This window comes from Perognathus longimembris, chromosome 1 (genome assembly GCF_023159225.1).
Source record: "Perognathus longimembris pacificus isolate PPM17 chromosome 1, ASM2315922v1, whole genome shotgun sequence".
Classification (NCBI taxonomy): Eukaryota; Metazoa; Chordata; class Mammalia; order Rodentia; family Heteromyidae; genus Perognathus; species Perognathus longimembris.
The window spans coordinates 135,894,117-135,917,248 of NC_063161.1; the positions used below are offsets into that span (position 1 = coordinate 135,894,117).

General features: G+C 42.5%; 2 protein-coding genes across 2 annotated transcripts in view; both read right to left on the reverse strand.

Moving 5' to 3' along the window:
* Positions 1 to 6,354: 6,354 nt before the first annotated feature.
* Grin3a (glutamate ionotropic receptor NMDA type subunit 3A) overlaps positions 6,355 to 23,132 on the reverse strand; it is a 138,542-nt gene continuing 121,764 nt past the window's right edge. The window contains exons 7-9 of the mRNA XM_048338347.1: positions 11,890 to 12,054; positions 10,280 to 10,356; positions 6,355 to 7,220 (exon numbers count right to left, since the gene is read on the reverse strand). Of these exons, the coding sequence (XP_048194304.1) occupies positions 6,881 to 7,220; positions 10,280 to 10,356; positions 11,890 to 12,054 (582 nt within the window). The 3' untranslated portion in view covers positions 6,355 to 6,880. The remainder of the gene's footprint in view (positions 7,221 to 10,279; positions 10,357 to 11,889; positions 12,055 to 23,132) is intronic.
* Positions 17,605 to 18,120, reverse strand: Ppp3r2 (protein phosphatase 3 regulatory subunit B, beta). Its single transcript, XM_048338357.1, has one exon. It carries the CDS (start codon positions 18,115 to 18,117, stop codon positions 17,605 to 17,607), a length of 513 nt encoding a protein of 170 aa, XP_048194314.1. The 5' UTR covers positions 18,118 to 18,120.

Here is a 23,132-nt window from a genome sequence, read left to right on the forward strand (position 1 = left end):
CCTAATGTCTAGCAGAGGTACATCTGCCTCAGTACGTTAATTCAGCTCTGCTTCTGCCAGGTTTTTAGAAGTGTGCAGTAAGAATTCAAATCTTACTCCTCTCTTCTACACCTGGTGAATGACAACCACCTTTCTTCATATATTGAAGTAAAACTTTAAATTTTGGGTTATCCTAAGAGTGTGTGTGTGTGTGTGTGTGTGTGTGTGTGTGTTGGGGGGTTAGCTACGTACTAAGGCTTGAACGCGGGGCCTAGGCACCGTTCCTTAGCTTTCTTGCTTAAGACTGACACTCATCGTTTGAATCACAGCTCCACTTCTGGGTTTTTACTGGATAATTGGAAATAGGAGCCCCATGAGCTTTCCTGCCTGGGCTGATTTTGAACTTTGATCCTCAGATCTCAGCTTCCTGTGTAGCTAGGATTACAACCATAAGACAATAGTGACCAACTTCTGACTGGATTTTTAATTTATCCTGAAATTAACATCTCTGTGGAGGTGGCACATGGAAGGAGGATCTTCTCTTATTGTAGGTTAACCTTTTGTTGAGGGAAGGTATGGGTATAATTAGGACTATAGTAGTCATCCTACTATAATAATGATATAGTTAGAGCATTCCAAGATTTTGAAATACATGAGTGGAATGGATTTATGAGGTCTGATGTAGCACATAATTGAAATCTCAGCACTTAGGATGTTGAGGCAGTAGGATGGCGAGTTTGAGACTTGGCCTGGGCTGCATAGTATCTAGACCAGCTTTGGATATGCGGTCAGACTCTGTCTCCAAAGAGCAAACAGAAACAAAAAGAACGAGAGGTAAACCTGAGAGCTGGAAGGGATCTCAGGCCTTGTTCTTACTTTGGTAATGTGGAAATAAGGTCCCAACTCAGAGCTGGAATGTGACAATCAAATTTGCTTTTCTTTCTGTTATTTAAATGGAGACGCCTGCCACACACTGTAGTGTTTTGTCATCAGGGAGGAAAGAAGGGAAGGCATTTTCTGAGTAAGTTTGCAGTCTTTCTGAGGATTTAACACAAACCTAGGATATGTCCCCTTGATTATTCCACTCCAAGTAGAATGGGTAGGACTGCTTTTTATGTCCATGTTCACTGAGAGTTGTACTGGTGTACGTTACAGAGTAATAGTGGTCCAAAGCAGTCTTTAGATTTCCCCTTGCCCTCCCATTTGTTGAGTGCTTACTGTGACATGCATTGTTGTAAACTTATTTCTTATCAGGTCAAGACTTGTCTAGGTATGGCTTTGCCACTTATTAGCAAATTTTTCCAGTTCTCTGTGCTTTGATTTCCTTATCTATGAAATAACGACTTTGAGAATGAAGTGTATCAGCATATAGGAGATATTTGGCACATTGCTTGGCACTTACTAAGTGCTCAATAAAGTCCTTTTATTGCTGTGAATAAAGGTATGGAAAACTTGATGTTCTTTCTGTCCACTTCATACTCTAGAGGAAAAAAGTAACACATCTTTCCTGAAATCTGCACCCCCAGTGTTTTTGTTTTTTTTTTCTCCCTGACTGTTCTTACCTTGCCTGTCCTGGTTAAGTATGGCCAAGTTATTGCAAATATCAGTTAACTTTTTATGTTCACTGTCTTAGACAAAAATACATGAGTAGTAGCCTGCCCAGCCCATTGGTAAAGATGCTGCCTATAGTTTATTCTTCAGCCTAAACTACTCAAATGTAAGGTCCCCATAGCATGGGGAACACAAGTCCAAATTAATGCAGCAATCTAGCTTGTGCTTTTTCCTTCTATTCCTTATAGCTTGTCACCACTTCATGCCTATGTTTCTGAAGTATTTGAAGTTCCTGTTTCCTTGATTTCCCAGCTTTGGAACTTTCCACATGCTGTTTCTTTTCTTGAGATGCTTGTTACCTTCACCAGTCTCTACAGCCCACTCATAGTACCCATACAACACACTAATGTGGGTCCTCACACGCATGTGTGCGCACACACGTTTGCTACCTTAGTTCTTGATGTGCACAGGTTTATCAGGCTACATAGCATGTTGTATTGCCAGTTAGTGTCCCCCAATTAAACTGAGCCCCATGGGTCTATGAAATAAAAATCTGTTTTTTATCTTTCTCCAGCAACGAATCTCATTGCCTGCTTCACAGTAGCCACTCTCCCCCCTAAATGAAAGACTGAATGGTACAAAAACGTGGGTTGAAAGTTTGGTTGGCGTGTTCATATTTTTTTGAGATTTGACTTGCTATTTCATAAAAAAATGTGTGTGAAGAATGCATTCGGGTAATAGATTCATGAAGGCAAGTTTGCCAGGAGGTAAAACTGCCACTATTGTCAGCAACTGCAGAACTCCTGCCTGATGGGCAGCTGCGTTTATACCGATTCTTGCTTGGCCATAAAGCAGAATGAATGGATGCTGAAACACGTATGTTTGTGAGACTTAAGTGTCTGCAGCATTGAGTTAAATGGACCAGTGCAGGTGTGGCTATCAACTTCCCTCTCAGCTCTCTGGAGCTGAGGAGCCTATGGAAGGCAACAGGGCAGAAAGGCTAAAGGGGCATTGTGGGAGAAGAGAAAGGAAGGGTGGGGAAAGATCAGATTGTGAGAAGGTTTCTGAGATTAGAGGCCCTGCTAGCTTTTGTGTTTTGCAAACTGTGTGTCTGGTATTGGCATGTAAAAAGAAACTAGCTAGCAAATATGTATTACTATATGACCATGGTTAGGGCAGAGGTTTTAGAGTTTTAGAATGTCTGTCTTTGGCTGCTTTCTTGGCACTGTGCATGTACAAAGAAACAAGCATCAGTCATAGCATTCATCCGTGGGTCTCCTGTGAGGAAGGAGCTGGTACCTTGTCAGCATTTGAATCTCCAAAGAATTCTGGCAGTACACTGGAGAGTAAAGTTTCTAGCTGAACATTTATTCCACAGTCATAGAAACTAAAGATGGAAAAGATCTGAGGACATCTAGTCCATCCACAGGGTTGTAACAAGAAAAGTGGCTGGAGCAAAACAGCCTGTTCACTTCATGCTCACAAGACAGCATTTCAGCTCTTGGAGCGGAGCGACTGCAAACACATTGAAGACACAATGCAAATACTTTTCACAAACCTTAAAAAAAAACTTATAAGTACATCATTTTCACAAAAAGATTATTAACTAAAAGGAAGTGAGGGAGCACTAGAGTGGAAGAAAGGACTAACTAAACAGGTGCAGGTAGTGAGGTTTGAATGACAAAAAAAATTTTTTTTTGAAGACCACTTGGAGTTTCTGGTTTGCCTATCAAAATATGAGTTGGAAGGAAAAGAGGTTCTGAAGTCATTTTCTTTTTCCTTTGTCCTTTGTCCACACCAAGGAATTGCTTCACTTGCTCCAAGGTTGTAATGGACCCAGCACCAACACTGGGAAGTCGAGTTCTGGGTAATACTGCTCTGTTCTGCTTGGCTCTTACTCAGCTTATCAATTCTCAGGCTGTTATGGAAGCAGCAGCTCCAGTGGAGAGTTTGTGCAATAAATAGCAAGATTCATGACTAATGGGAGTCACTCAGGCATATTAAAGACCTCAACTGATTGGGTCCCTGTGGCTGTCTCACTTGGCCCTCCCAGTCATACTTCCAACTTGTTTTTATTTGTTGGAGATTTCCCCTTCTCTTTTACGTTGTGCCATACATGTGGTGAGACCCTGATTATTCTTGTTTACAAGAACCAAGTAGGGCTGGGGATATAGCCTAGTGGCAAGAGTGCCTGCCTCGGATACAAGAGGCCCTAGGTTCGATTCCCCAGCACCACATATACAGAAAACGGCCAGAAGCGGCGCTGTGGCTCAAGTGGCAGAGTGCTAGCCTTGAGCGGGAAGAAGCCAGGGACAGTGCTCAGGCCCTGAGTCCAAAGCCCAGGACTGGCAAAAAAAAAAAAAAAAAAGAACCAAGTAGCTTTATCTGGTGTAGCTTACCCAGTCATCTCTTATGGGAGCCAAGAATTCCCCCTTGGGAGGTGGGCTTGGAGTGTGAGACACAGTTTACCATGCTCTAGGTTTCTCTAAATCAGATCTTGAAAGAGAATTGGGGGCCTTCCTGATCTTGTTAAATAGGAGCCCACCAGAGTAGGCAGGGGAGAACCCTGAGCTCTTTCTAATTTTCTGAAACACAAACTTCCACCTAAGGTCTTTTGAACCAGAGGGAATAGCTGAGAAGGACGGGTAGAACTGCAGAAAGAAGGACCTACCCTTTCATGAATTCTTTTTACAAAACACAGCACACTGTTTCACAAATTGCAAAACACTGTTCAACTACTACCATTTAGGAACAAAAAAAGAAGTGCTATTTAACATGAAGATTGCTTCATTTTACCACAAGCAATTATCTTTTTCTTTACCCAGGAATGGAAGCATCTAAAGCAATGTTGAATATCAGTAAGCCTGCCTTTACCCTCTGCTGCTGCTTGTTGCCTCCTGGCCACAGTTTTGGCCAGATAGTTTCTTAGAAAATAAGCCCAGTCAGCTACTCTGGAGAGGCAGGGTGGCATGTCATGTTATCATCATTGCTCAGAATGCCTCAGGAGATAGAGAAGCTTAAGGTAAACCTGATATACAAAAATCCAAACTTACAAAACAGATACATTAAGGGATAATTAATTGCATTACAAAAGGGTTCTTTACAAAAGAATTCACTTTCAGGTTTCCTTAAATAGCTTCTCAAGTACAGTCAGTATATGAGTTAAGTTACAAAAATGTCCATGTACACTGGTAGGAGCATGGCTGTCACATGAGTTGAGGTACACCTGTATATCAGCACAGACATCCAGGGGGTCTCAGAGCATGGTGGCAGGTGCTAGGGCATCCTCAATTGTAAATGGGTGGCAATGGCTAGGGAGTATAATGTTCCAAAGGCAGCTGCATGTCGTGTGTGTGTGTGTGTGTGTGTGTGTGTGTTGGGTGGGGATTATTTCAAAGCAAGTTTCCCTTTTCTGATTTCTAGGGCTCTTTTGTTCCCTCATCATTGAACTTGGTAATCTATGCTGTAAAGTTGATGAAGTCTAACTTTAGAGCCCTCTTACTACCGTAGTCAGCAGCTCTGAGTTTCCCTGCACTTCAGTTTTCTCTGCAAACCAATTGCTGAGATGTTACCTAATTAGAGCTTTGGGGTGCTGTCTTTCTCTGGGGGGTCTGGGTAGGTCTAGGAGGAAATGTAGACATATCTAAAAACAGGAGGAGAAATGTGATTGAGAAAGATACTTCTGATTGCTCATGGCTCAGCACAGTCTGTGAATGCAGACATTTGCAATGACATGTGGAGAAGTGAGTGGTGGAAAGATGAAGCAGTACTTGATAAACAGGGAAAGCTCATCCCCTCCTGTGACCTGGACTCAGAATGGGGATGTGGAAAGGGAATCAGTCAGTGGGTGCTGAAGAGAAAAACTCACTTATCACTGTGCCTGGGGCAGCCAAACTGCAAGAGCCATGTTTTACAACTCTGTGTGGGTCTTAGGGGTGCTGGTTAACTAACACAGGTGGCTGAGCACATATCCAAATCATTGTGCCACCCGTTGCTGGTTGGATCCTGGCAATCAGCAAGGAATGAGTCCCTTAGGCGATTCTTCCCTTTGCTAACCTTTGGGGACTGAAGTTGTTGAGTTCCCCTTTTCCTATTCTTTCCACAATCCCTCATAGTTATTTGCTGGGAAGGAAATGCCTAGGCAGAGGAGAAACTGGATTACTTACATCAGTCTCTAGGGCATTAGATGGGAGCGGGGGAGGTTGAAGATAATGTGAGGGGCCAAAACCTGTTCATACTTTCTCAGATTGAGTGGCTTTGTATGTGAAGTTGGAAGATTGACGTGGTGATTTTCTATACAGGTATGCCAAGCACTGGGCAGCTCAGTGGTGAAGCTTGTGATGATCCCAGGCCTCAGGTTCATTTCTGGCATTCCTCAGGCTCAGAGATAAGTCACTGCTGATAATGGTCTAGGATGTGGTGTGCCGAACATTTCTCTGACCTACTGGTGCCAGCTCATGGCTTCTGTTAGAAACCTAAGCAATGCATTTCAGGTTCATCCTAAGGTTATAATCTTGCTCTACCTTTTTCATCCTGGTTTCTTTTTTTTAAAAAGGCAGATGATTAAAGTATAGTCAAATTCATGCCTTAGCCAAATTGTCTTTCTGTTTTAGGGCTTTTGTTCTAAAAGCCCAGTCTTCATTTTGAATGCCTATTCTGTTCATCATCTGTTCTCGCTCACCACATCTCTGTCCCCTTTCATAGTAGCCTCTAAATATGTTCCTCCTAAATATTAGCCATGATAGCATCAGCAATCCAGAGTCTTCTCAGGAATATGACTCTTATCTGATCCAAACAATCCTTTCTTCAGTGATTAGTTTTTAAATATCTCCTCTGGCCCAAGGTTCACTAGCTTTTACCCTGCTCCCCGTTCAGAATGTAGGGAGACAAAAATCTAGATGGGGAAGTTGTACCAAAACTCTGGATAATCTTGGTCTAAATTAGGATTAAAAACCAACCCAGTAAGACACGGATCTGAGTAACAATTTCTTTTTTTATGTATATATATATATGTATATCTTTTGTTGAAGTGCAGAGAAAGGGCTAAAAACCAGAAATATTACTGTGGCACCAGGTGGAAAAGTTCATCGGAGCTGAGATTATCTGGTTGTTCACAGATCACTTGTACAGAATTTTCTCCTAAATCAGATTCCTGCTCTGGAGACCTACAGGGTAGTAAGCCTTGGGAAGAGCGGCTGCCCTGTGTTAGGCTGGGGAGAGCAGACCTGCCCTCTAGAAGACCTAGATCTCAGTTTCTCCACATCTCTGTCAGTCCTTACAAAAGAGCATTACAAAGTGTCTCAAGAGCTCAGCAATGCCAGGAACTGAGAAAGGAGAGCAGTGTGATCGCCTAGGACTCACAAGTCCTATTTGTCCTTTGATATTCCTCCAGCTCTGCTTTTCTGCTCACAGCCAAATGCAGCTCCTGGCGGATCACCTGAATCTGCTTCTCCAGCTCTGAGAGTTCCTGCATCACTGAGTTCCGTTGTGTGTTGAGGGGGTCCGCCCTCCCATTGGTGGCCAGCGAGGCTGGGAGCTCTCTTCTCCTTGGAGGGAGAGGGATGTCCTGGTGGGTTGAGATGCCCAGCTGGTTTTGTCCTCCCTCGTCACTAAAGATGTATTTTCGTTGGTTGTCATGACTCAGATTGGAAGTATTCCACACCATGAGCTGGCGGGGTCCCAAGTTAGACCTAGAAAACAAGAGACAGTTAAGATTCACTTCCATGCTACAGTTCTCAAAGTGCTGCTCTTTATCTGTGGGCCCTTCTTGCTTGACCAATAAAAAAAACTGGGTATGAATAGAGAAATAAAGTCACTTAATAATAAAAATAAAGTCACTGCCTGCTGGAGCCCCAGGGGGATATGAAGAATCTTGAACTCACAAATCAAATTTAAGGTCTTAGCAAGACTTATGTTGCTCTGAAAATGAAATTGGGTATCCTCTGATGGAATGAGGTATAACATTTCTTTGGGGAAAAACCTTAGATGCCCATTTTTGAAGGTGGAATGTTCAAGAATAAAGCATCACTGGCTTCCAATATCCTATGGCAGAAAAGATGCTGCCCTAGGAAGAGTAAGAATCTGTTTATCCAAATGTCCGGCTCTATATAGACAGATATTATTATAGAGCTCATCTTTAATCCCAAAGTACTCTTCTGGGAGTTAGTATTTGAATGAGGGACAATATAAGAACTAAACTGTAGGTTTTAGTGGGTGATTTTTCACTGTGGGGATGCTAAAGGAAAAACAAAACTCCAAATCTAAGAAAGCCCCTAGGTTCTTGCTAGGATGATATAAGTCAAATAGAAACTATTTTTCCATCCTTTTAGGCTCACACAGTACCACCTGTCACTATTGTGGAGAGGTGGATAGACTTATAGCCGCTTATAACAATAGAAAGCTATTGTTAGACAGGTACAGAAGTGGGACCACCTTGTTTCTCAAATACACTTGCACAGCTGGATGTAATGAGAACAGATTAGAACCATAAACAGCAAACCTGCTGATTCCTTCTACACTAGTAGCATGGGGATTAAAGGAGGAGGAAGAAGAGGAGGAGGACAAGGAGGAGTGACAGTAGGAGCAGCAGGAGGATTTTCACTATTGCAGTTTACCACAGGGCAAACCACAACAGAAACCCAGTTAAATCCTTGCGTTTCTCCCTTTCCTGGAACCCCATCCATATAATGGCATCAATTTTATTCCTGGACTCTTACTTGCCCAGGAGAGAAGAAGGAGAGATCCTGGAGGGACAAGAACAAAAGGATAAGAAAGGACAAGGATAAGAAAGTCTTGAAGCAGGTACATGGTTGAGAGCAAAACAAAACAAAACAAAACAAAAAAAACCCAAACAAAAACCAAAAACCAAACCAAAACAAAAACTCCACAGGGCTTAGTAGAATAATTCTGTTTTGCTTTGCTTGGTGGTACATTGCAAATTGACCTAATCTTCATTCTTCCTTTTATCCATGCCCTCTCACCGTTGTGACTTCATTGCGTTATGAAGGATGCTTACCTCTCCTTGAATGAGGACTTGTTCCTGTAATGTGTTTGGCTCATAGAAAGGGCAGCAGTGCCAAGCCTAAGCTTTTAAGAAGGTTTGGCATACTGCTTCTCTCAACACCCTGGTGCTACAATGTGAACAAGTTCACATTAACCCTGTTGGAATGTAGGGGTCCCTGTGGAGCACATGTTCAGCCTTCCTAGTGGACTGAGTACAGGCCAGTCATAGTCTTCAGCTGCTTCTCTCTTCCCAATCTGGCTGCACACATAAGCCTAGCTAAAAATCAGTCAGGTCTTGGTCAGATCAGCAATCTGCGCAGCCAACCCATGGATTAGTAAGCAACACACTGTTGAAAGTATTAAGTATTGAGATGATTTCTCACACAGCAAAGCCCAACTAAAACAGGCCCATAAAACATAATAAACATGCAGTAGTTCTTTCAGATATTGGTCAGTTTATGCCTTGTGTAAATGAATAGAGGGCATCAGAGCTCAATTTTTCTATGTAAGTAGTCTCTTACAATATCTACATCTTTTTCCTATATACTAAATAAAAAAAGAAGCAACATTGGGCTGGGAATATGGCCTAGTGGCAAGAGTGCTTGCCTCATATACATGAAGCCCTAGGTTCAGTTCCTCAGCACCACATATATAGAAAAAGCCAGAAGTGGCGCTGTGGCTCAAGTGGCAAAGTGCTAGCCTTAAGCAAAAAGAAGCCAGGGACAGTGCTCAAGCCCTGAGTCCAAGCCCCAGGACTGGCAAACACACACACACACACACACACACACACACACACACACACACACACATTTGTCTCCATATTAGAGGCCAAAATGTCGCCCAGGCTTTCTTTAAACTTATATGTCAATAATTCAGTCAATTATCAGCATAGAGGAAGATATCTAATTGTGTAGTGAGAATGAATGTGTTGCCCTCTTGGCCCCAGTAGTGTTAAGGTTGTGTTTTGTTTAAGCTTTCCTCAGTCTTAAGAATGTGACATGACCAGTGATTGAGAATTACTAAGAAGAAAAAAAAAGACAGGCAGGGAATATGGCCTAGTGGTAAAGTGCTCTCCTCATATAAATGAAGCCCTGGGTTCAATTCCTCAGTACCATATATACAGAAAAAGCTGGAAGTGGTGCCGTGGCTCAAGTGGTAGAGTGCTAGTCTTGAGCAAAAAGAAGCCAGTGACAGTGCTCAGGCCCTGAGTTCAAGCCCCAGGACTGGCAAAAAAAAAAAAAAAAGCAAATCTGGTTTGTATGAAACAATTTCGTAAGACTGAAGTTTAATACTCTACAGGACCATTTAAATGAGACAGCTATAGCCAGGCACTGGTGGCTCATGCCTGTAATCCTAGCTACTCAGAAGGGGATCTGAGGATCCATGGTTCAAAGCCAACCTGGGCAAGAAAGTCCATGAGACTCATCTCTAATTAACCACCAGATAAATGGAAGTGGTGCTGTGGCTCAAGTGGTATAGCACTAGCCTTCAGTTGAACTGCTCAGGGACAGCACCCAGGCCCAGAATCCAAATCCCATAACTGACTGAAAAAAAAAAAGACAAATTGTTTGTGAGACATTGTGTGTAGTAGGTTGGAGGAAGTTACACACAGGGAATATAGGCCTGAAACACACCTACTACTTAGGCCAACATATTTAGACACAATTTCCTGAGTAACAGTCTCCATTTCATACTAAACTTTGATTCTGCCAAGTACAAAAAGTAGTGATCATTAACCTCTTCTTACCTTTTTTCCACACGTTTGGTCTTGAAACGCTGCTGCTTTTCCTCGATAAATGATGTGTTTAATGCTCTATGTAATCTCTGGTAGAAAGAACAGATTCACAGGTAGTAATGATTAGAAATATATGGGTTGAGGGATAAAGTACTGTTGGAGAATTAATGGAGTGTCGACTTGCTATAATCCTTGGTCTCTTTAACCAAATTTCCAGGCATGCCTGAAAGTAGATCAATATGGAGCCTCAGATCTTAACAAGGATTCTATTATTCCTTCCCTTTCTTCCTGGAGAAGAAAATAGTGATAGATATACATACATACATACACACACATATACATACATACATACATACGTACATACATACATGCATGCATGCATTCATGCATGTTGGTCGTGAAGCTTGAACTCAAGGCCTGGGCACTGTTCCTGAGCTTTTGTAGTAGGGTAGTGCTATACCACTTTAAGCCACAGCTCCACTTCTGGTTTTCTGATGGTTATAAGTTGGAAATAAGAGTCTCACAGGCTTTTCTGCCTGGGCTGGCTTCAAACTTTGATCTTCATATCTCAGTCTCCTGAGTAACTAGGATTACAGGTGGGAACAACCTGACTACTAGAAATATTATACAAAGCTTGGAAATAGTTTGGATCATAAAATGGCATATGATGACAAAATGTCTAAATCATATGGAACAAAAAAGCCTTGTACAGTTGCTTTAAAAATGAGTCAAAAATGTCAGAACTTCTTTGCAACCCAAAGAAGTAAAGCTAAGCTCCTGAGACTTGAACATGTCAGCATCTAGAGAAACAGACCACTTGTCTGCAGAATTCTCAGAGGAGCCCAACTATTTCCCTAGAAGAAAGTAGGAAGCATAAGGTTCAGCTGTAACCATATATAGCAATCTATCTAGAAAAGGAAAAGAAAGCAGTTAACAAAGCAGTTAACCAACCACCTTGTTAACTGCCAGTGACAGTGGCCATCTATGGTTGAGAGGGTGGGGCTTCCATGGAACACCCGGAGGCTGGAGCACCCTCCCCCAGGGAGGAATCTGGAAACAGCTCATCCATCTCAATGTGGTCAGGTGAAACTGCTCTCTTCGTTAGACTCCAGCATGAAAATACCTTCTGGCTGTGGTTTTGGCTCCCTGAGTCAGTTTCCTAGGAGTGTATCTGGCTGATCTGTCACAGATTCAGGTCTCCCTGTAAAAATATGCATTAATGTCTGGCTTTAATCTTCCTGTGAAGTTTGCCTTTTGTACCAGTGGACCTCAAAACTCTAGATCAGAGGAAAACATAGAAGAAAATGGAGTACATGTAGATCACACTTACTATAATCCATTTTGGGTTTGACCAAAAAAATTTTTTATACCATCTCTTATTGTAACCCTTAAGTGAAATCTGGTTGCAGACAGTTCTACTGAGTTGATAATGAGCAGTAGTAGAACTTTCCAGGAAAGAAAGGGATGCGCTGGTTTTAGGGGAAGATGGATGAGTACAACCAGAGGGAATTCTGTTTTCCTACTGGAAGCGCTATACGGCTTCCTTCGTGTGGCTCTGGTCCTCCCGCTACTGGGAAAGCTGTCATGGAAGAATGCTACAGCAAGAGACTGGCAGCACTCACCTGACTGGTGTGCAGCCAGTAGTGAAGCTTGGATTTGTTTTTGATTCGTGGGAGCAGCAGCCTGTATACGATGTGCTCCCCAATGGTTGTCAAGATGGAGAGGCCGAATCCAATGCACAGCAACACGAAGAGTCCAGAGAAATGTTTGATGCCCATTTGCAAAGTCTGTGACGAAACAGGAAAGGCCATAAATGCACGTGCCCCCATCTTTATGAATCCTCTTTTTTTTAATGGCAGTAGTAGTTGGATTTGAATTCAAGGCCTTTTGCTTGCTAAGTAAGCACTCACCATTTGAGCCATGCCTCCCACCCTTGTTTTGTCTTAGTTTTACATAGGTTCCTGCATCACTCCCCCCCGCCCCCAGTTGGCCTCGGCCACAATTTTCCTGCTTACATGACTTGCATAATTGGAATCATAGTGTGTACTACCATACTTTACTTGTGTTTTGAGATGGTGTTATCATAACTTTTTCCTTTGACTGGCTTTGAACCATAGTCCTCCAATCTCTGCTGTTTGAATAGCTTTTCTTTATTTTTATTTTTTTTGACTCAGATTCCTTTTTATGGGATGCAAAGAAAGCTAGAGACTATTCTTCCTTGTGTGTGTGCAGTGATCTTTTCTGTGCTGTACTGTGGAGGAATCATTTTGGGCACAATTGAAGGCTACCACAGAGCATAATTCCTGTCCAAAAATTAATTTTATTTCCTAATCATCTCTGGAGTTGTGCCAAGACCTTAGGTAAAGACGACCCCATGGTATCCTAGAGACTGAGACAGAGGCAGAGACATGAAGCAATATGTGAAAACACTGAATAGCTATAAAGGACCTACTCTGAAAGAAAGTAGATTTAAGGATAAAAATGATGAGTTCCATTAATTTAGATCTGCCAGAGAAATGGTGATCATCGAATTTGATGCTTGCATATTACAGATAAAGTAAACCAAAGAGGCATAATGAATTGAGGCAGGTCACAAAATTAAACAGACCTAGAGAAGAAAGAGAAGGAACTTTATACTTATTGCTCTCCAACTTTTGCCGAAGTGTTTTACGTTGAAATAGGCATTATAACTCCGGTTTTATAGTTCAGGAAACATGCTATGCAAGTCCTTGAGCGGTATGCTGAAAGACATTGGTGTTGTTTGCTAGACGCTTCTTGGCCTTATGATAGTTATTTAGTATTTGATGTAATCACATTATTACTATGAATGAAGGACAAACATGGAAAATTAATTTTGGATTTTAATATCAAGCATTCAGAAAAACTTTATATAGTACTACTTTCTTAGAAGACAGGTCAAGATGCAGAAGAATATAATGTATATCAAGAAATCTTGCCAGTAAACATGTTGCTTCTCCCTATATTTTTGTGTGTATTGAGTAATTCATCTAATTTTTTATTTTAAAAAATATTGTCAAATGCTTACAATGCATCATGAGAACCACTACCATGTAAACCCACCATCTACAACCACAACAAAACAATTGCACATTCGTGACCCAGATTTAAACTCTGAGCTGTCAGATCATGTCTGCTAATCTATACAGCTTTAGTGCAGTGACAGTGTAATGTTAGCTTTTCATTACGAATCAGCTAATTCACTTAAAGGTAATATTATATGTTGTTTATAAGTCCATTGACCATGAGCATAAGCGCAGTAGCTAATAGGTGTTCAGAGCCAGGATGTAGGGCATAATTCAGTGGTAGAGGGCTTGCCTAGTATGTGTGAGACCTTGTGTGCGATTCCCAACACACTCTTTTCTTTTCTCTTCTCTCACATACACACAAATCCTGTCTCTTAGACTAGCCTCTGCACTCCTCTACCATAATACGCTATCTTACTTACAAAGCATCTGAGCCTCCATGTTCTTGTTTCATGTACTATAGATAAAATGCCACAGCCAGATCTCCTACTGTACATTCTAACAGAGAATCAGTAGCAGAAGTGAAGAATGGAATTTGCAATTTTTTCCCCTCTGTCATTTCTGGAAGATTTCCCCCCTCAAGGATGTTTCTAAAGAATGATAGACAGAATATAAACCAACTGTGCTGAGGCCATATTTTCCCCGTCTGTTTCTAAAGGATAGTCTAGTGGCTTGGAGATTGCAACATATGGCAGAGAGCAGATATAATCCATTAAAGCAGATCCATAACAACATATTGTTACTAATCTCTATAGCCTCAGAGCACAGCGAGGCTGTTATCAGCTCAATCTAAATACTGTCAGTCACCTGTTTCTTATGATGATCTGAAGGTGGCAGCAGGTTTAAAACTGTCTTGCCTAATATATCTGTTTCTTGCAATGCATAAAACCAGAGAGGCGAAGGCTACTTGCTCCATGACAAGCAACTCAGTTCTTTTGCCCTTAGTTTCCTCTTTTTTTTTTTTGTGAGAACTGAGGCTTGACCTGGTTACATTAATAATAGAATATGAGACAGGTAAAAAACAGGAGCTATAAAAAAATAAAGAGGTAGAAATGAAGCTCAGAACTTGTCAGAAAACATAATCCAGGGCCTTGCTTTGTCATTTCCCAGCTGTATGACCTTGGGGAGGATTCTGGGTCTTTTTATGGTATCGTCTATAAAGTCAAGATGATGGCTCCACTTCACAAGGTTGTTGTGATGATTAAATGACACAACAAAAGTCATATAAAAAGTTATGGGACAATTGCTCAATAAATGTTAACTCTTATTATCACCACAAGAAGTTGCTTAGAAATTTGTTAGCAAATGGCTACCAACCAAGAGGGGGCGGGACTCTCAAAACACACTAACTTGTAGGGGGTATGAGGGACAAGGTAACAAACAGTACAAGAAATGTATCCAATGCCTAACGTATGAAACTGTAACCTCTCTGTACATCAGTTTTATAATAAAAACAACAACAACTCACTAACTTGGAAGGAAATGTGATTCCAGTCCCCCAAGTATCTGGTTCAATCTACTCAGTGCTAAAACCAGACACATGACTTTAGTTCAAGGTCATTACCACAAAGTCTGCTGTGGTGCTCTTAGACGGAGCAATTAACTTAATTGCAGATATTTTAGCAACCAATTTTTTTCCCTTGTTGCATTTGAATATGAAATCCAACATATTACATACCCTTGGTAATAATTTCCAAGTTTCCATATTTTAAAGTGTCCGTTGCAAGGTATATAAATAATATAAGAGAGGCTCCTGGCTGGTATGACACACAATCACTTTCATCACGTTCAAATTTCCTCACAAAGTCAGAGGCCGGCGGGAAGAATTCTTTTACATGTTCTGTAGTTCACAAAATGTCTATTGTCCTTCCTGCCCACGAGGGGCTGGGGAGGACTTTGATGTGGTTTCCTTTGTTTCCTTTTGTCTAGGATCACACAAATGTTCAGCTAATTTGGAGTGGGTGTAGCTAAGCATCTGTGAGGTCTCATGTCTCCTTTGTAGAGGTTTAGGTAGGGCTAAAGGAAGAGAATGAGTACAATGAACATATTGTGTTTTACCTATTTCCATGGTGTGAGATCTTCAAAATAACCTTGGAATGGATGTGTATTTTAATTAGGTAAAAACAGAGAAGCTCAATAAGTTGCTCATGTGTACACACTAAGTCACTCTGCTAACAACCCTATTATAACTGAATCCACGACCAGGTGTGTTTGTGTCTTTGCATTGTATTAATTATCACACACTGTGTTATGATTCACATCAGCATAGAGTTGGGAATACTTCATTGCTAATGCATTTTTAAAGAACTGAGCAGGAATGAAAGGAAGAGGAATTCCTATCCTACAGGGTTCCTACTTACTCTGTGATACAGAAAGTGTGGTTGGGTCCCTTAGTAGATGGTTGTAATACCAGTGATTGTATTTGTGGATTTATTTTTTTTTTGCCAGTCCTGTGGCTTGAACTCAGGGCCTGAGCACTGTCCCTGGCTTCTTCTGGTCTTTTTTGTTTTTGTGGTGATGAGGAATCGAACCCAGTGCTTCGTGCATGCTAGGCAAACACTCTAGGCCACATTCTCATCCCCCTATATTTGTGGATTTTTATTTCACCTCTCTTTTTTCTTTGGCTCTTCACTAGTTGCCAGCTGCCTCAAATGATAACAGTTGCTCCAGTAGAATAGATCTTATCCCAAGAAAAATCACCTGAGTGGTAGGCTTTGGCTAGGTTCTAGGGGAGGAGTGTATTTCATTGTTTATATGGGGAAGGGTCCTGTGAAGTAGCAGCCATGGGGACTATGGCCAGCCTTGCTCCTCTGAGGACAGCGTGTGCTCTGAGGATGTGACTTCAGAGAAATGATAATATTCAGGGTGCACGCAGATGTGTTTTCCTTGGTAAATGGATTCTCCACAACAAAACAGAGCTAAAAGCTGGTTGTTATTTTTTGTCCTGTGCCCCTCCCACCAGGACTAATCTCAGACTACCAACATAACACAGAGTTGGGAAGGCAGGTCCACATGTTGAATCTCATTGAAACCAATAGGATCCAGCCTAGCCCTGGGCATAGGTCTACTAGGGAGGGAGGAACTCTTGGTTGAATGGTAGAAGGAAAAGCTTCCTGATAAGAGAGATCTAAGATTCTTAGATATTGGGATGATTTTTCACAACCAAGCTTAACTAGTGCTGTCAGCTTTCATCTCTGTGATAGAGGACAGGATTGCTAATGGCTGCAAGACTGAGTGAGCAACAGGAACACTACCACTCCAGCATCCTGGGGAGAGTCCGCTGCCATCTGAGTATTTGCCTTCTGGGAAGATGGACTTTAACTTTCCTATTCCTTCCCACTGTGTTGGGGCTGAGTGCTGGAGGAGCCAGCACTTTCTAGGAAGGTCTGGGAAGCTTCTGATTTGCCTGGGTGTTCCTGCTAGTACTAGAGTGAGTGGTCAATGCTGAAAATCCTCTACCACTAAGGTTGACAGGTGGGCTGGACACTTGACTCTGGCTTAACATTTCTCACGTGAGCCCCAAAATTTCTCTGGGGTGTGTGCTTGTGGAACAATGAGACAGAGGCCTCACAAGCAGACTTCTATCCTGTAAACTTGCTGAAGGAGTTCCAGATTAGTGTGGGGAAGAGAGCTCGTAGCCTCTTACAGGAAAAGATGGGCTTTGTTGCCTGCAGTGATGAAAAGATGTTCAGCCAAAAATAAATATATTTGTGTTCGTTGCTACACTTGGATGTTAGCAACCTCTCCAAGACAACTGAATGTCACAAACAAATGTAAACAGTTCACCCAACACTGGGTACAAACTCTACAGTGTCCTGTTGTGTACACTTTCAGGAGGAAGAAGGGCCAGTATACCGATGTTCTCATTTCCTTTGTGAGCTTTCAAAGTTCTCTGGAACTTGGTCTCTGAATGAAAACAAAGAATAAGACACTTATAAGAATACTTTCTTTCCCTTTCCCCACTTTTCTTTCTTCTATCTTGCTCTTCCCCATTCGGGAAAATGATTAATAACATTGGATTAATGAACACCAGCCTGGAACAATGCTTGGCTAAGAAAAACACTTCTGGCTTGCTGAGAGAGACCATTTTGTTGAAGGTCTTGAGCAGATCTTGAGAGAGAGATAGGATGGGGGGGTGGAGAGAGAGAGACAGAGAGAGACAGAGACAGAGACACAGAGACAGGAGAAAAGACACAGAAGAGAGAAAGAGGAGAGAGAAAAGAAAGCAAAAGTTGCTGGTGGGCTGTGGTCTTAAAAAACAAAACGAACAAACAAACAAACAAAAAACAATGCTCACACGACCACTACCAACTTCTTGTGGACCTCCAGGCCTCTGACGACATTGCAGAACTCCTCAAAAGAGATTTTCCCATCGCCATCCTTATCCAGGACAATGATGGTTTTGTCCACGAGCTGCTGCAGCTGCCAGTCCTTGAGGTTGTCGCCCACCATCATCTTCAGCACCTGGAAGAGCTCCCCGTTGGAGATGTAGCCGTCTTTGTCCATGTCATAGATGCGGAAGGCGAACCTCAGCTTGTCCTCCTCCGCGCCCTTGACGCTGAACTGCGAGGCGCCCAGGATGAACTCGCGAAAGTCCACCTCGCCGTTGCCGTCCGTGTCGAAGATGTCGATCACCCGCTGCACCAGCGGGTTCTGCTTCAGCTGGGGCAGCGACATGAACTCCTCCACGCTCAGCGCGCCCGACTTGTCCACGTCGATCTTCTTGAAGCTCATGCCCAGACGTTTGAGTTCGTCATGGTCAAAGTGAGAGCACATCTCCTTTGGGTAACTGGCTTCGTTTCCCATGGTTGAAACGGGGGCGAGGGGGCGGGGGCGCAACGGCTGGCAGTGGGTCACAGGATCCGAGAAGAGAGAACTGGGGCGCGTGGGGCACGTAGGGCGCGCGGAGATGGAGAGGGAGCGCGCGAAGGGCGCGTGGCGCGCGAGGCGTGGGCTCCATGAGACAGTTGAGCCACTCCGGCTCGTAGGCTCGTGGGCATGGGGAAGGGAGATGTTGGCTTCTGGAGAGAGGAGGTGGAGGTCAGTCCCGAGAGGAAAGAGGAGGGGAAAGGGCACGGAAGGGAGGGGAGGGGAGTGTGGAGCTGGAGGCTACCTAGTAGAAAGGGGCCAACAACGGAGCGACAGCTCTCTCCCTTCTCTCCAACTCATTGGAGATTTTCCATTGCGAACCACCGGAATGATGTTGTCTTCTCATTTCCTCCTTTTCTCCCCAGGAGAAGATAAACCCTAAGTAAGTCAGGACCACACCCTTAGTCATTCCTTGGGGGGGGGGGGGTGTGTCTCTAAATAGATGTTCAATAACTGAGTGAATGGAGGGCCAGGGCTCATCAAGCGCTAAGTCTAAGGACAGGTCACAGGGTGGGGCGATTCTCTTGGAGGAGAGGCCAGATGACCACCTTGCAGAAGCTTTTTGGGGAATGTAGGATCCACTCACTTTAAGTTGTCACACAGGATTACATGCATGGATCGCTTGGGGGCACTGCCCTATTCCTAAGAAATAAACACAATTGTAAATTTTGGAGTTGTTCCAGGACACACAAGTACCAAGAACACAAGGCTTGTAGCTCTGTTGCTTTGCTCTGCCTTTGTTGTATGGTGCCTGCTGGCTCTCTGTGAACTGCAGAGTATGTTGGCCTATCTGTTGTAGTGTGCTCAGAGAATCTCGTGTGTGTGTGTGTGTGTGTGTGTGTGTGTTGAGATTGACAGTGATCGCCAGAGACTTCAATTCCCCACTTTACCTCCTCTAGATTTCTTCTTTTCGTTGAAGATTAATCGCAGAGTTCCTTCTTCATTTAAGGGCAGCACATCAATTACTCTCAAATGCATGAGAAATAAATGTGGTCTAAGAGTAGCACAGTTCAAAGGGACTTGGGGGAAGCTCAAGCCACTAAATCAAACTGAAGGGTAAAAACACTCCCTGGCTTTAAAAAATACTAGCAAGGTACTGTGTTCTTTGGTTCAACCAAAAGGTCAGACTGAAGGTCACCACATTATAGCCACACAGTTGAGCCACAGGGCACTTTTTCATTAAGCTGGCCATTTTAAATAATACTTAATTTAATAAAATTTAATAAATAATAACCCATTGATATATATTAAATATGTATCAATGGCATATATACATATACATATATATATATTAAAGTTGATCACAGGTATTAAATGAACTCCCTCAGCCAAGCAAGTAGTGTATTGGGAACATGTTTCCTTCCATCTTATCTATTTGATTGCTTTCCAGTTCCTCAGAGAAATGAATAACGTGTAGCTTCAGCACAAATCTTTTACATTTGCAGTTCTAAAGGGATCAGCTGAAATTGTATTATGAGAAGTATAAAATCAGTGCTAAATGCCACCAGCTATTCTGATCTTTCCAGAGCACAAAGAACTTCCCAGACTCCAGGCCCTGGAGAAGCTCCATGTTATTTCCCCCATCCCCAAAGGGGAATAATACATATGCTGTTCATTTTTATGAAGATTGCAGTTGAGTATAGTCAATATAAGGTATTATCATAGTTATTGTTTCTAATTTTATTTCTATTTGCTGTGTAGTAGTTTTTCTTTTTTGGTGCATGTGTGCTAGTACTGAGGCTTGAACTCCTGGCCTGAGTTTTTTCCCTGGATGCTGTCCCTTAGTTTGTTTTTCTCAAGGCTGGTACTCTACCACTTGAGCCACAACTCTACTTCCTGGCTGTGGTGATATAATTAGAGATAAGAGTCTAATAGACTTTTCTGCCTGGGCTGGCTTTGAACTGTGATCCTCAGCTAGGATTACAGGTTTGAGTCACTGGTGACAGGCTTAAAGCCAGAATCTCCAAGACAGAATATCTGACAGAGCAGCCAGGGAGAGAGTACATGTGTCTACTTCACAAATGCTCCTTGGATACCCTTACATTCTGCTTCACACAGCTCCAAGGCCTGAACCAGCATGAAGCTGGGCTCCTTCAGTTCAGAGCTGTGAGGCCCCAGACAATGGTGATTCTGTGTCTATCAGGCACTTTCCCTGTCTTTCATTAGGTACTTTCTTGATGGTCACTTCTTTGAAAGGAGCCACCAGGATAGAAATTCTTAGTGAGCTTGTTCTTCTCTGTGGTGTAGTTTGTTAGTAAGAGGCAGTAAGAGAGCATGGGAATTAAATATGCTTTGTTCTAGCTTCAGCCGAAGCCTTTAGGGAAGCTATCACTCTTCCAGCCTCAGTGTTCTCAACTGTGAAATGTGACACTAATTGCACTTGTATTATCTGCTGCATGTGACTGTTTCAAGAGACAGGAGTATCTACAGATGTGCATCATAGAAGGAGACACATATCGGCATCTTCAGGAAGATGAAGCTACTTGGTTCAATCACTTATTGTGTACAGATGGTAGTCTTATTCCTGAGCTGTGAGGGATGAAACATTCTCTAGAGGTACGGCCAGTGTGAACTTGAGTTCCCCATTGTTCTCCATCTCATACACTATGTGGTCCGGCAGTAGCAAGGGAGTCAGCGCCGTTGTGTTCCATTTTTCCCCAGCCATTATTCTCAGGCATGGAAAGCATTGTGGGTTGTTGCGGTTTGTCACTGTGGAGCAGACTGTAGGAATTCACTGCAGTAATGGACCAGGTTGATGGATTGATATGGAAGAAACAAACCAGAAGCACTTCTGTCAGCAAGACATTATTTTTCCCCCCTCAAGGATTTTCCGGTGAAGAGCTGTGAGATGGTCATGGGTAAAAAGAACTGATAGAAAAGGAAGTGATGAGATTTGAGGCTCCAGTTCAGCTTTCTTTTTCCAGCCAGGAGAATAGATTGAGTGAGGTATAAGGCCATTGCAGAGCTCACTGGGCAGCCCTGACCTCCAGTTGCAAGTTTTCTTCTTTAGGGGGTGCTAGTGGAAACTATTTTTCACATCTAATTGTACCAACATTGGCCACAATATAGTCCCTGGAGCCACTCAATCCTGAGCTTAAAATACTTACAAAGCATGTAAACTAGTGGCAGCACACAGTAGGTCCCCAATGTTTATATCCTTTCTCCTTTTCCCATCCCTACTTTTTGTGTTGTGCTGGTACTGGGGCTTGAACTAAAGGCCTGGGCACTGTCCCTTAGTTTTTTTGATCAAGGCCGATACTCTACCATTTAAGTCATATCTGCAGTTCCAGCCTTTTGGTGATTAATTGGAATCTCATAGATTTCCTGCCTGAGCTGGCTTCTAATTGCAATCCTCACATTTCAGCCTCCCTAAAGTAGTTAGGATTAGAGGTGTTATCTACTGGTGCCTTGTGCCTTTCCTACTTCCTTATTTGCTTTCTCTGAAGCAGAAAGTTGACCCTGGCTACATGTGCTTTATCTCCTTTGTAGTTGAAGAAATGTGCCTCAAGTTTAAATACATTCAACAAATATCAATGGAGCACCTCCTCGATGCTAGGCTTCCTGCCAGAGAGTGGAATTTACCATGGTGAATAAAGCATAGGGATTGGAGAAATAAGAGTTATGCCATTGAGAAAATGTAGTTTCATAAGCAATATGACTCTAGTCCTTTGGTCTTTTATGTTCATCATGAATATTTAAAAGGATTAGGAAAAAGATGACTAACTGACTTCCTCTTGTAATTCTGGGGTGGTGTTTAATAGGAGTTTTGAAGTATGTAATTTTAAATCAAAGTTTTTCTGTCTAACCACTGTGTGACCTCAGGCAGAATTAATTATCAGAGTTGCTGCTCCTTCATAAGACAAGGGAACTATTGGGAACTCAGCCTACTTTCAAAGATTCAATGAGATAGGATAGTAAAGAAATGAGGCCTCATGCATAGTAGGCACAAAAATAGCAGCAATGATAGTCCTGGCCTGCTTTAGGTATGCCTGAAAACTCTAGCAGAACTGTGTAGGTACACATGCACAGAGGATACTGTCAACATCCATTTGATTTCTTAACAATGTTTCTTGGGCTTGTACTAGGTGAGTGACCCATTGGCAGGGGACCAAATTTCAATATTTTCCTAATGCAGGTAACTTCTTTGAGGTCCTGTGTCACGGATATTACAGTTTTGTTGGAGAGAAGAACATTAACCAACTTATTAAGTAGGTCCAGATCTATAAAGGTGTCTGCAGTCAGTGTTCCCGGAGGAGGTGCTAGGAGAGTTTGCACAACAGGAAATCTTCATTAGGGAAGTAACACTTGAACCAAAAATCTCAGGAAGTAGGAGACATGAACTAGATGTTCTAGAAAGAGGGGAGTGAATGTTCATGGCAGAAGAAATGCCACATGATTCTGAATCCCCCCCCCCCCAAGATCCATGTATTAAAAACTTAGTCCTCTGGCTTGCCACTATGGGGGAGGTGCTGGAATCTATTCGAGGTGGGTGGTATTGTGGTAATTGATTTTTGAATGGTATGGTAGGACCATAGTGCCTTCCTTTTTCCCCCTTCATCCTAGATATAAAGTGAGCAACTTTGCATTGCTGTGCGTTCCCCATCTTGATGTGTTGCCTTGCCAGAGGCCCCAAAGAATGAGATGGAAACCTCCAAAACTGTGAGTCAAGATCAACCTTTTTTTTCCCCCTCACTAAGTTGCTCTGTTCAGATAATTGATTATAGCAATGGAAAGCTGATTAACAACTTCACTTGCCACTAGGTAAATGCCATCTCTGCCTTCGCCATCAAAGGTCATGTTCTTTGTGTGCACCTCTATTATTCCATGGTAGTAGTTTTGTAAGGACACTGGTAATACTGTATTTGCAGCCTATCCTACTATAGTATCAAGTAGCATTAGCAATCACATCTGCCAGGATTCTGTATACAAATGAGATCACACTTTGAGGTACT

Coding starts and splice junctions, on each gene's coding strand:
- Ppp3r2 (XM_048338357.1), bottom strand. CDS start 18,117: ATGGGAAACGAAGCCAGTTACCCAAAGGAGATGTGCTCTCACTTTGAC.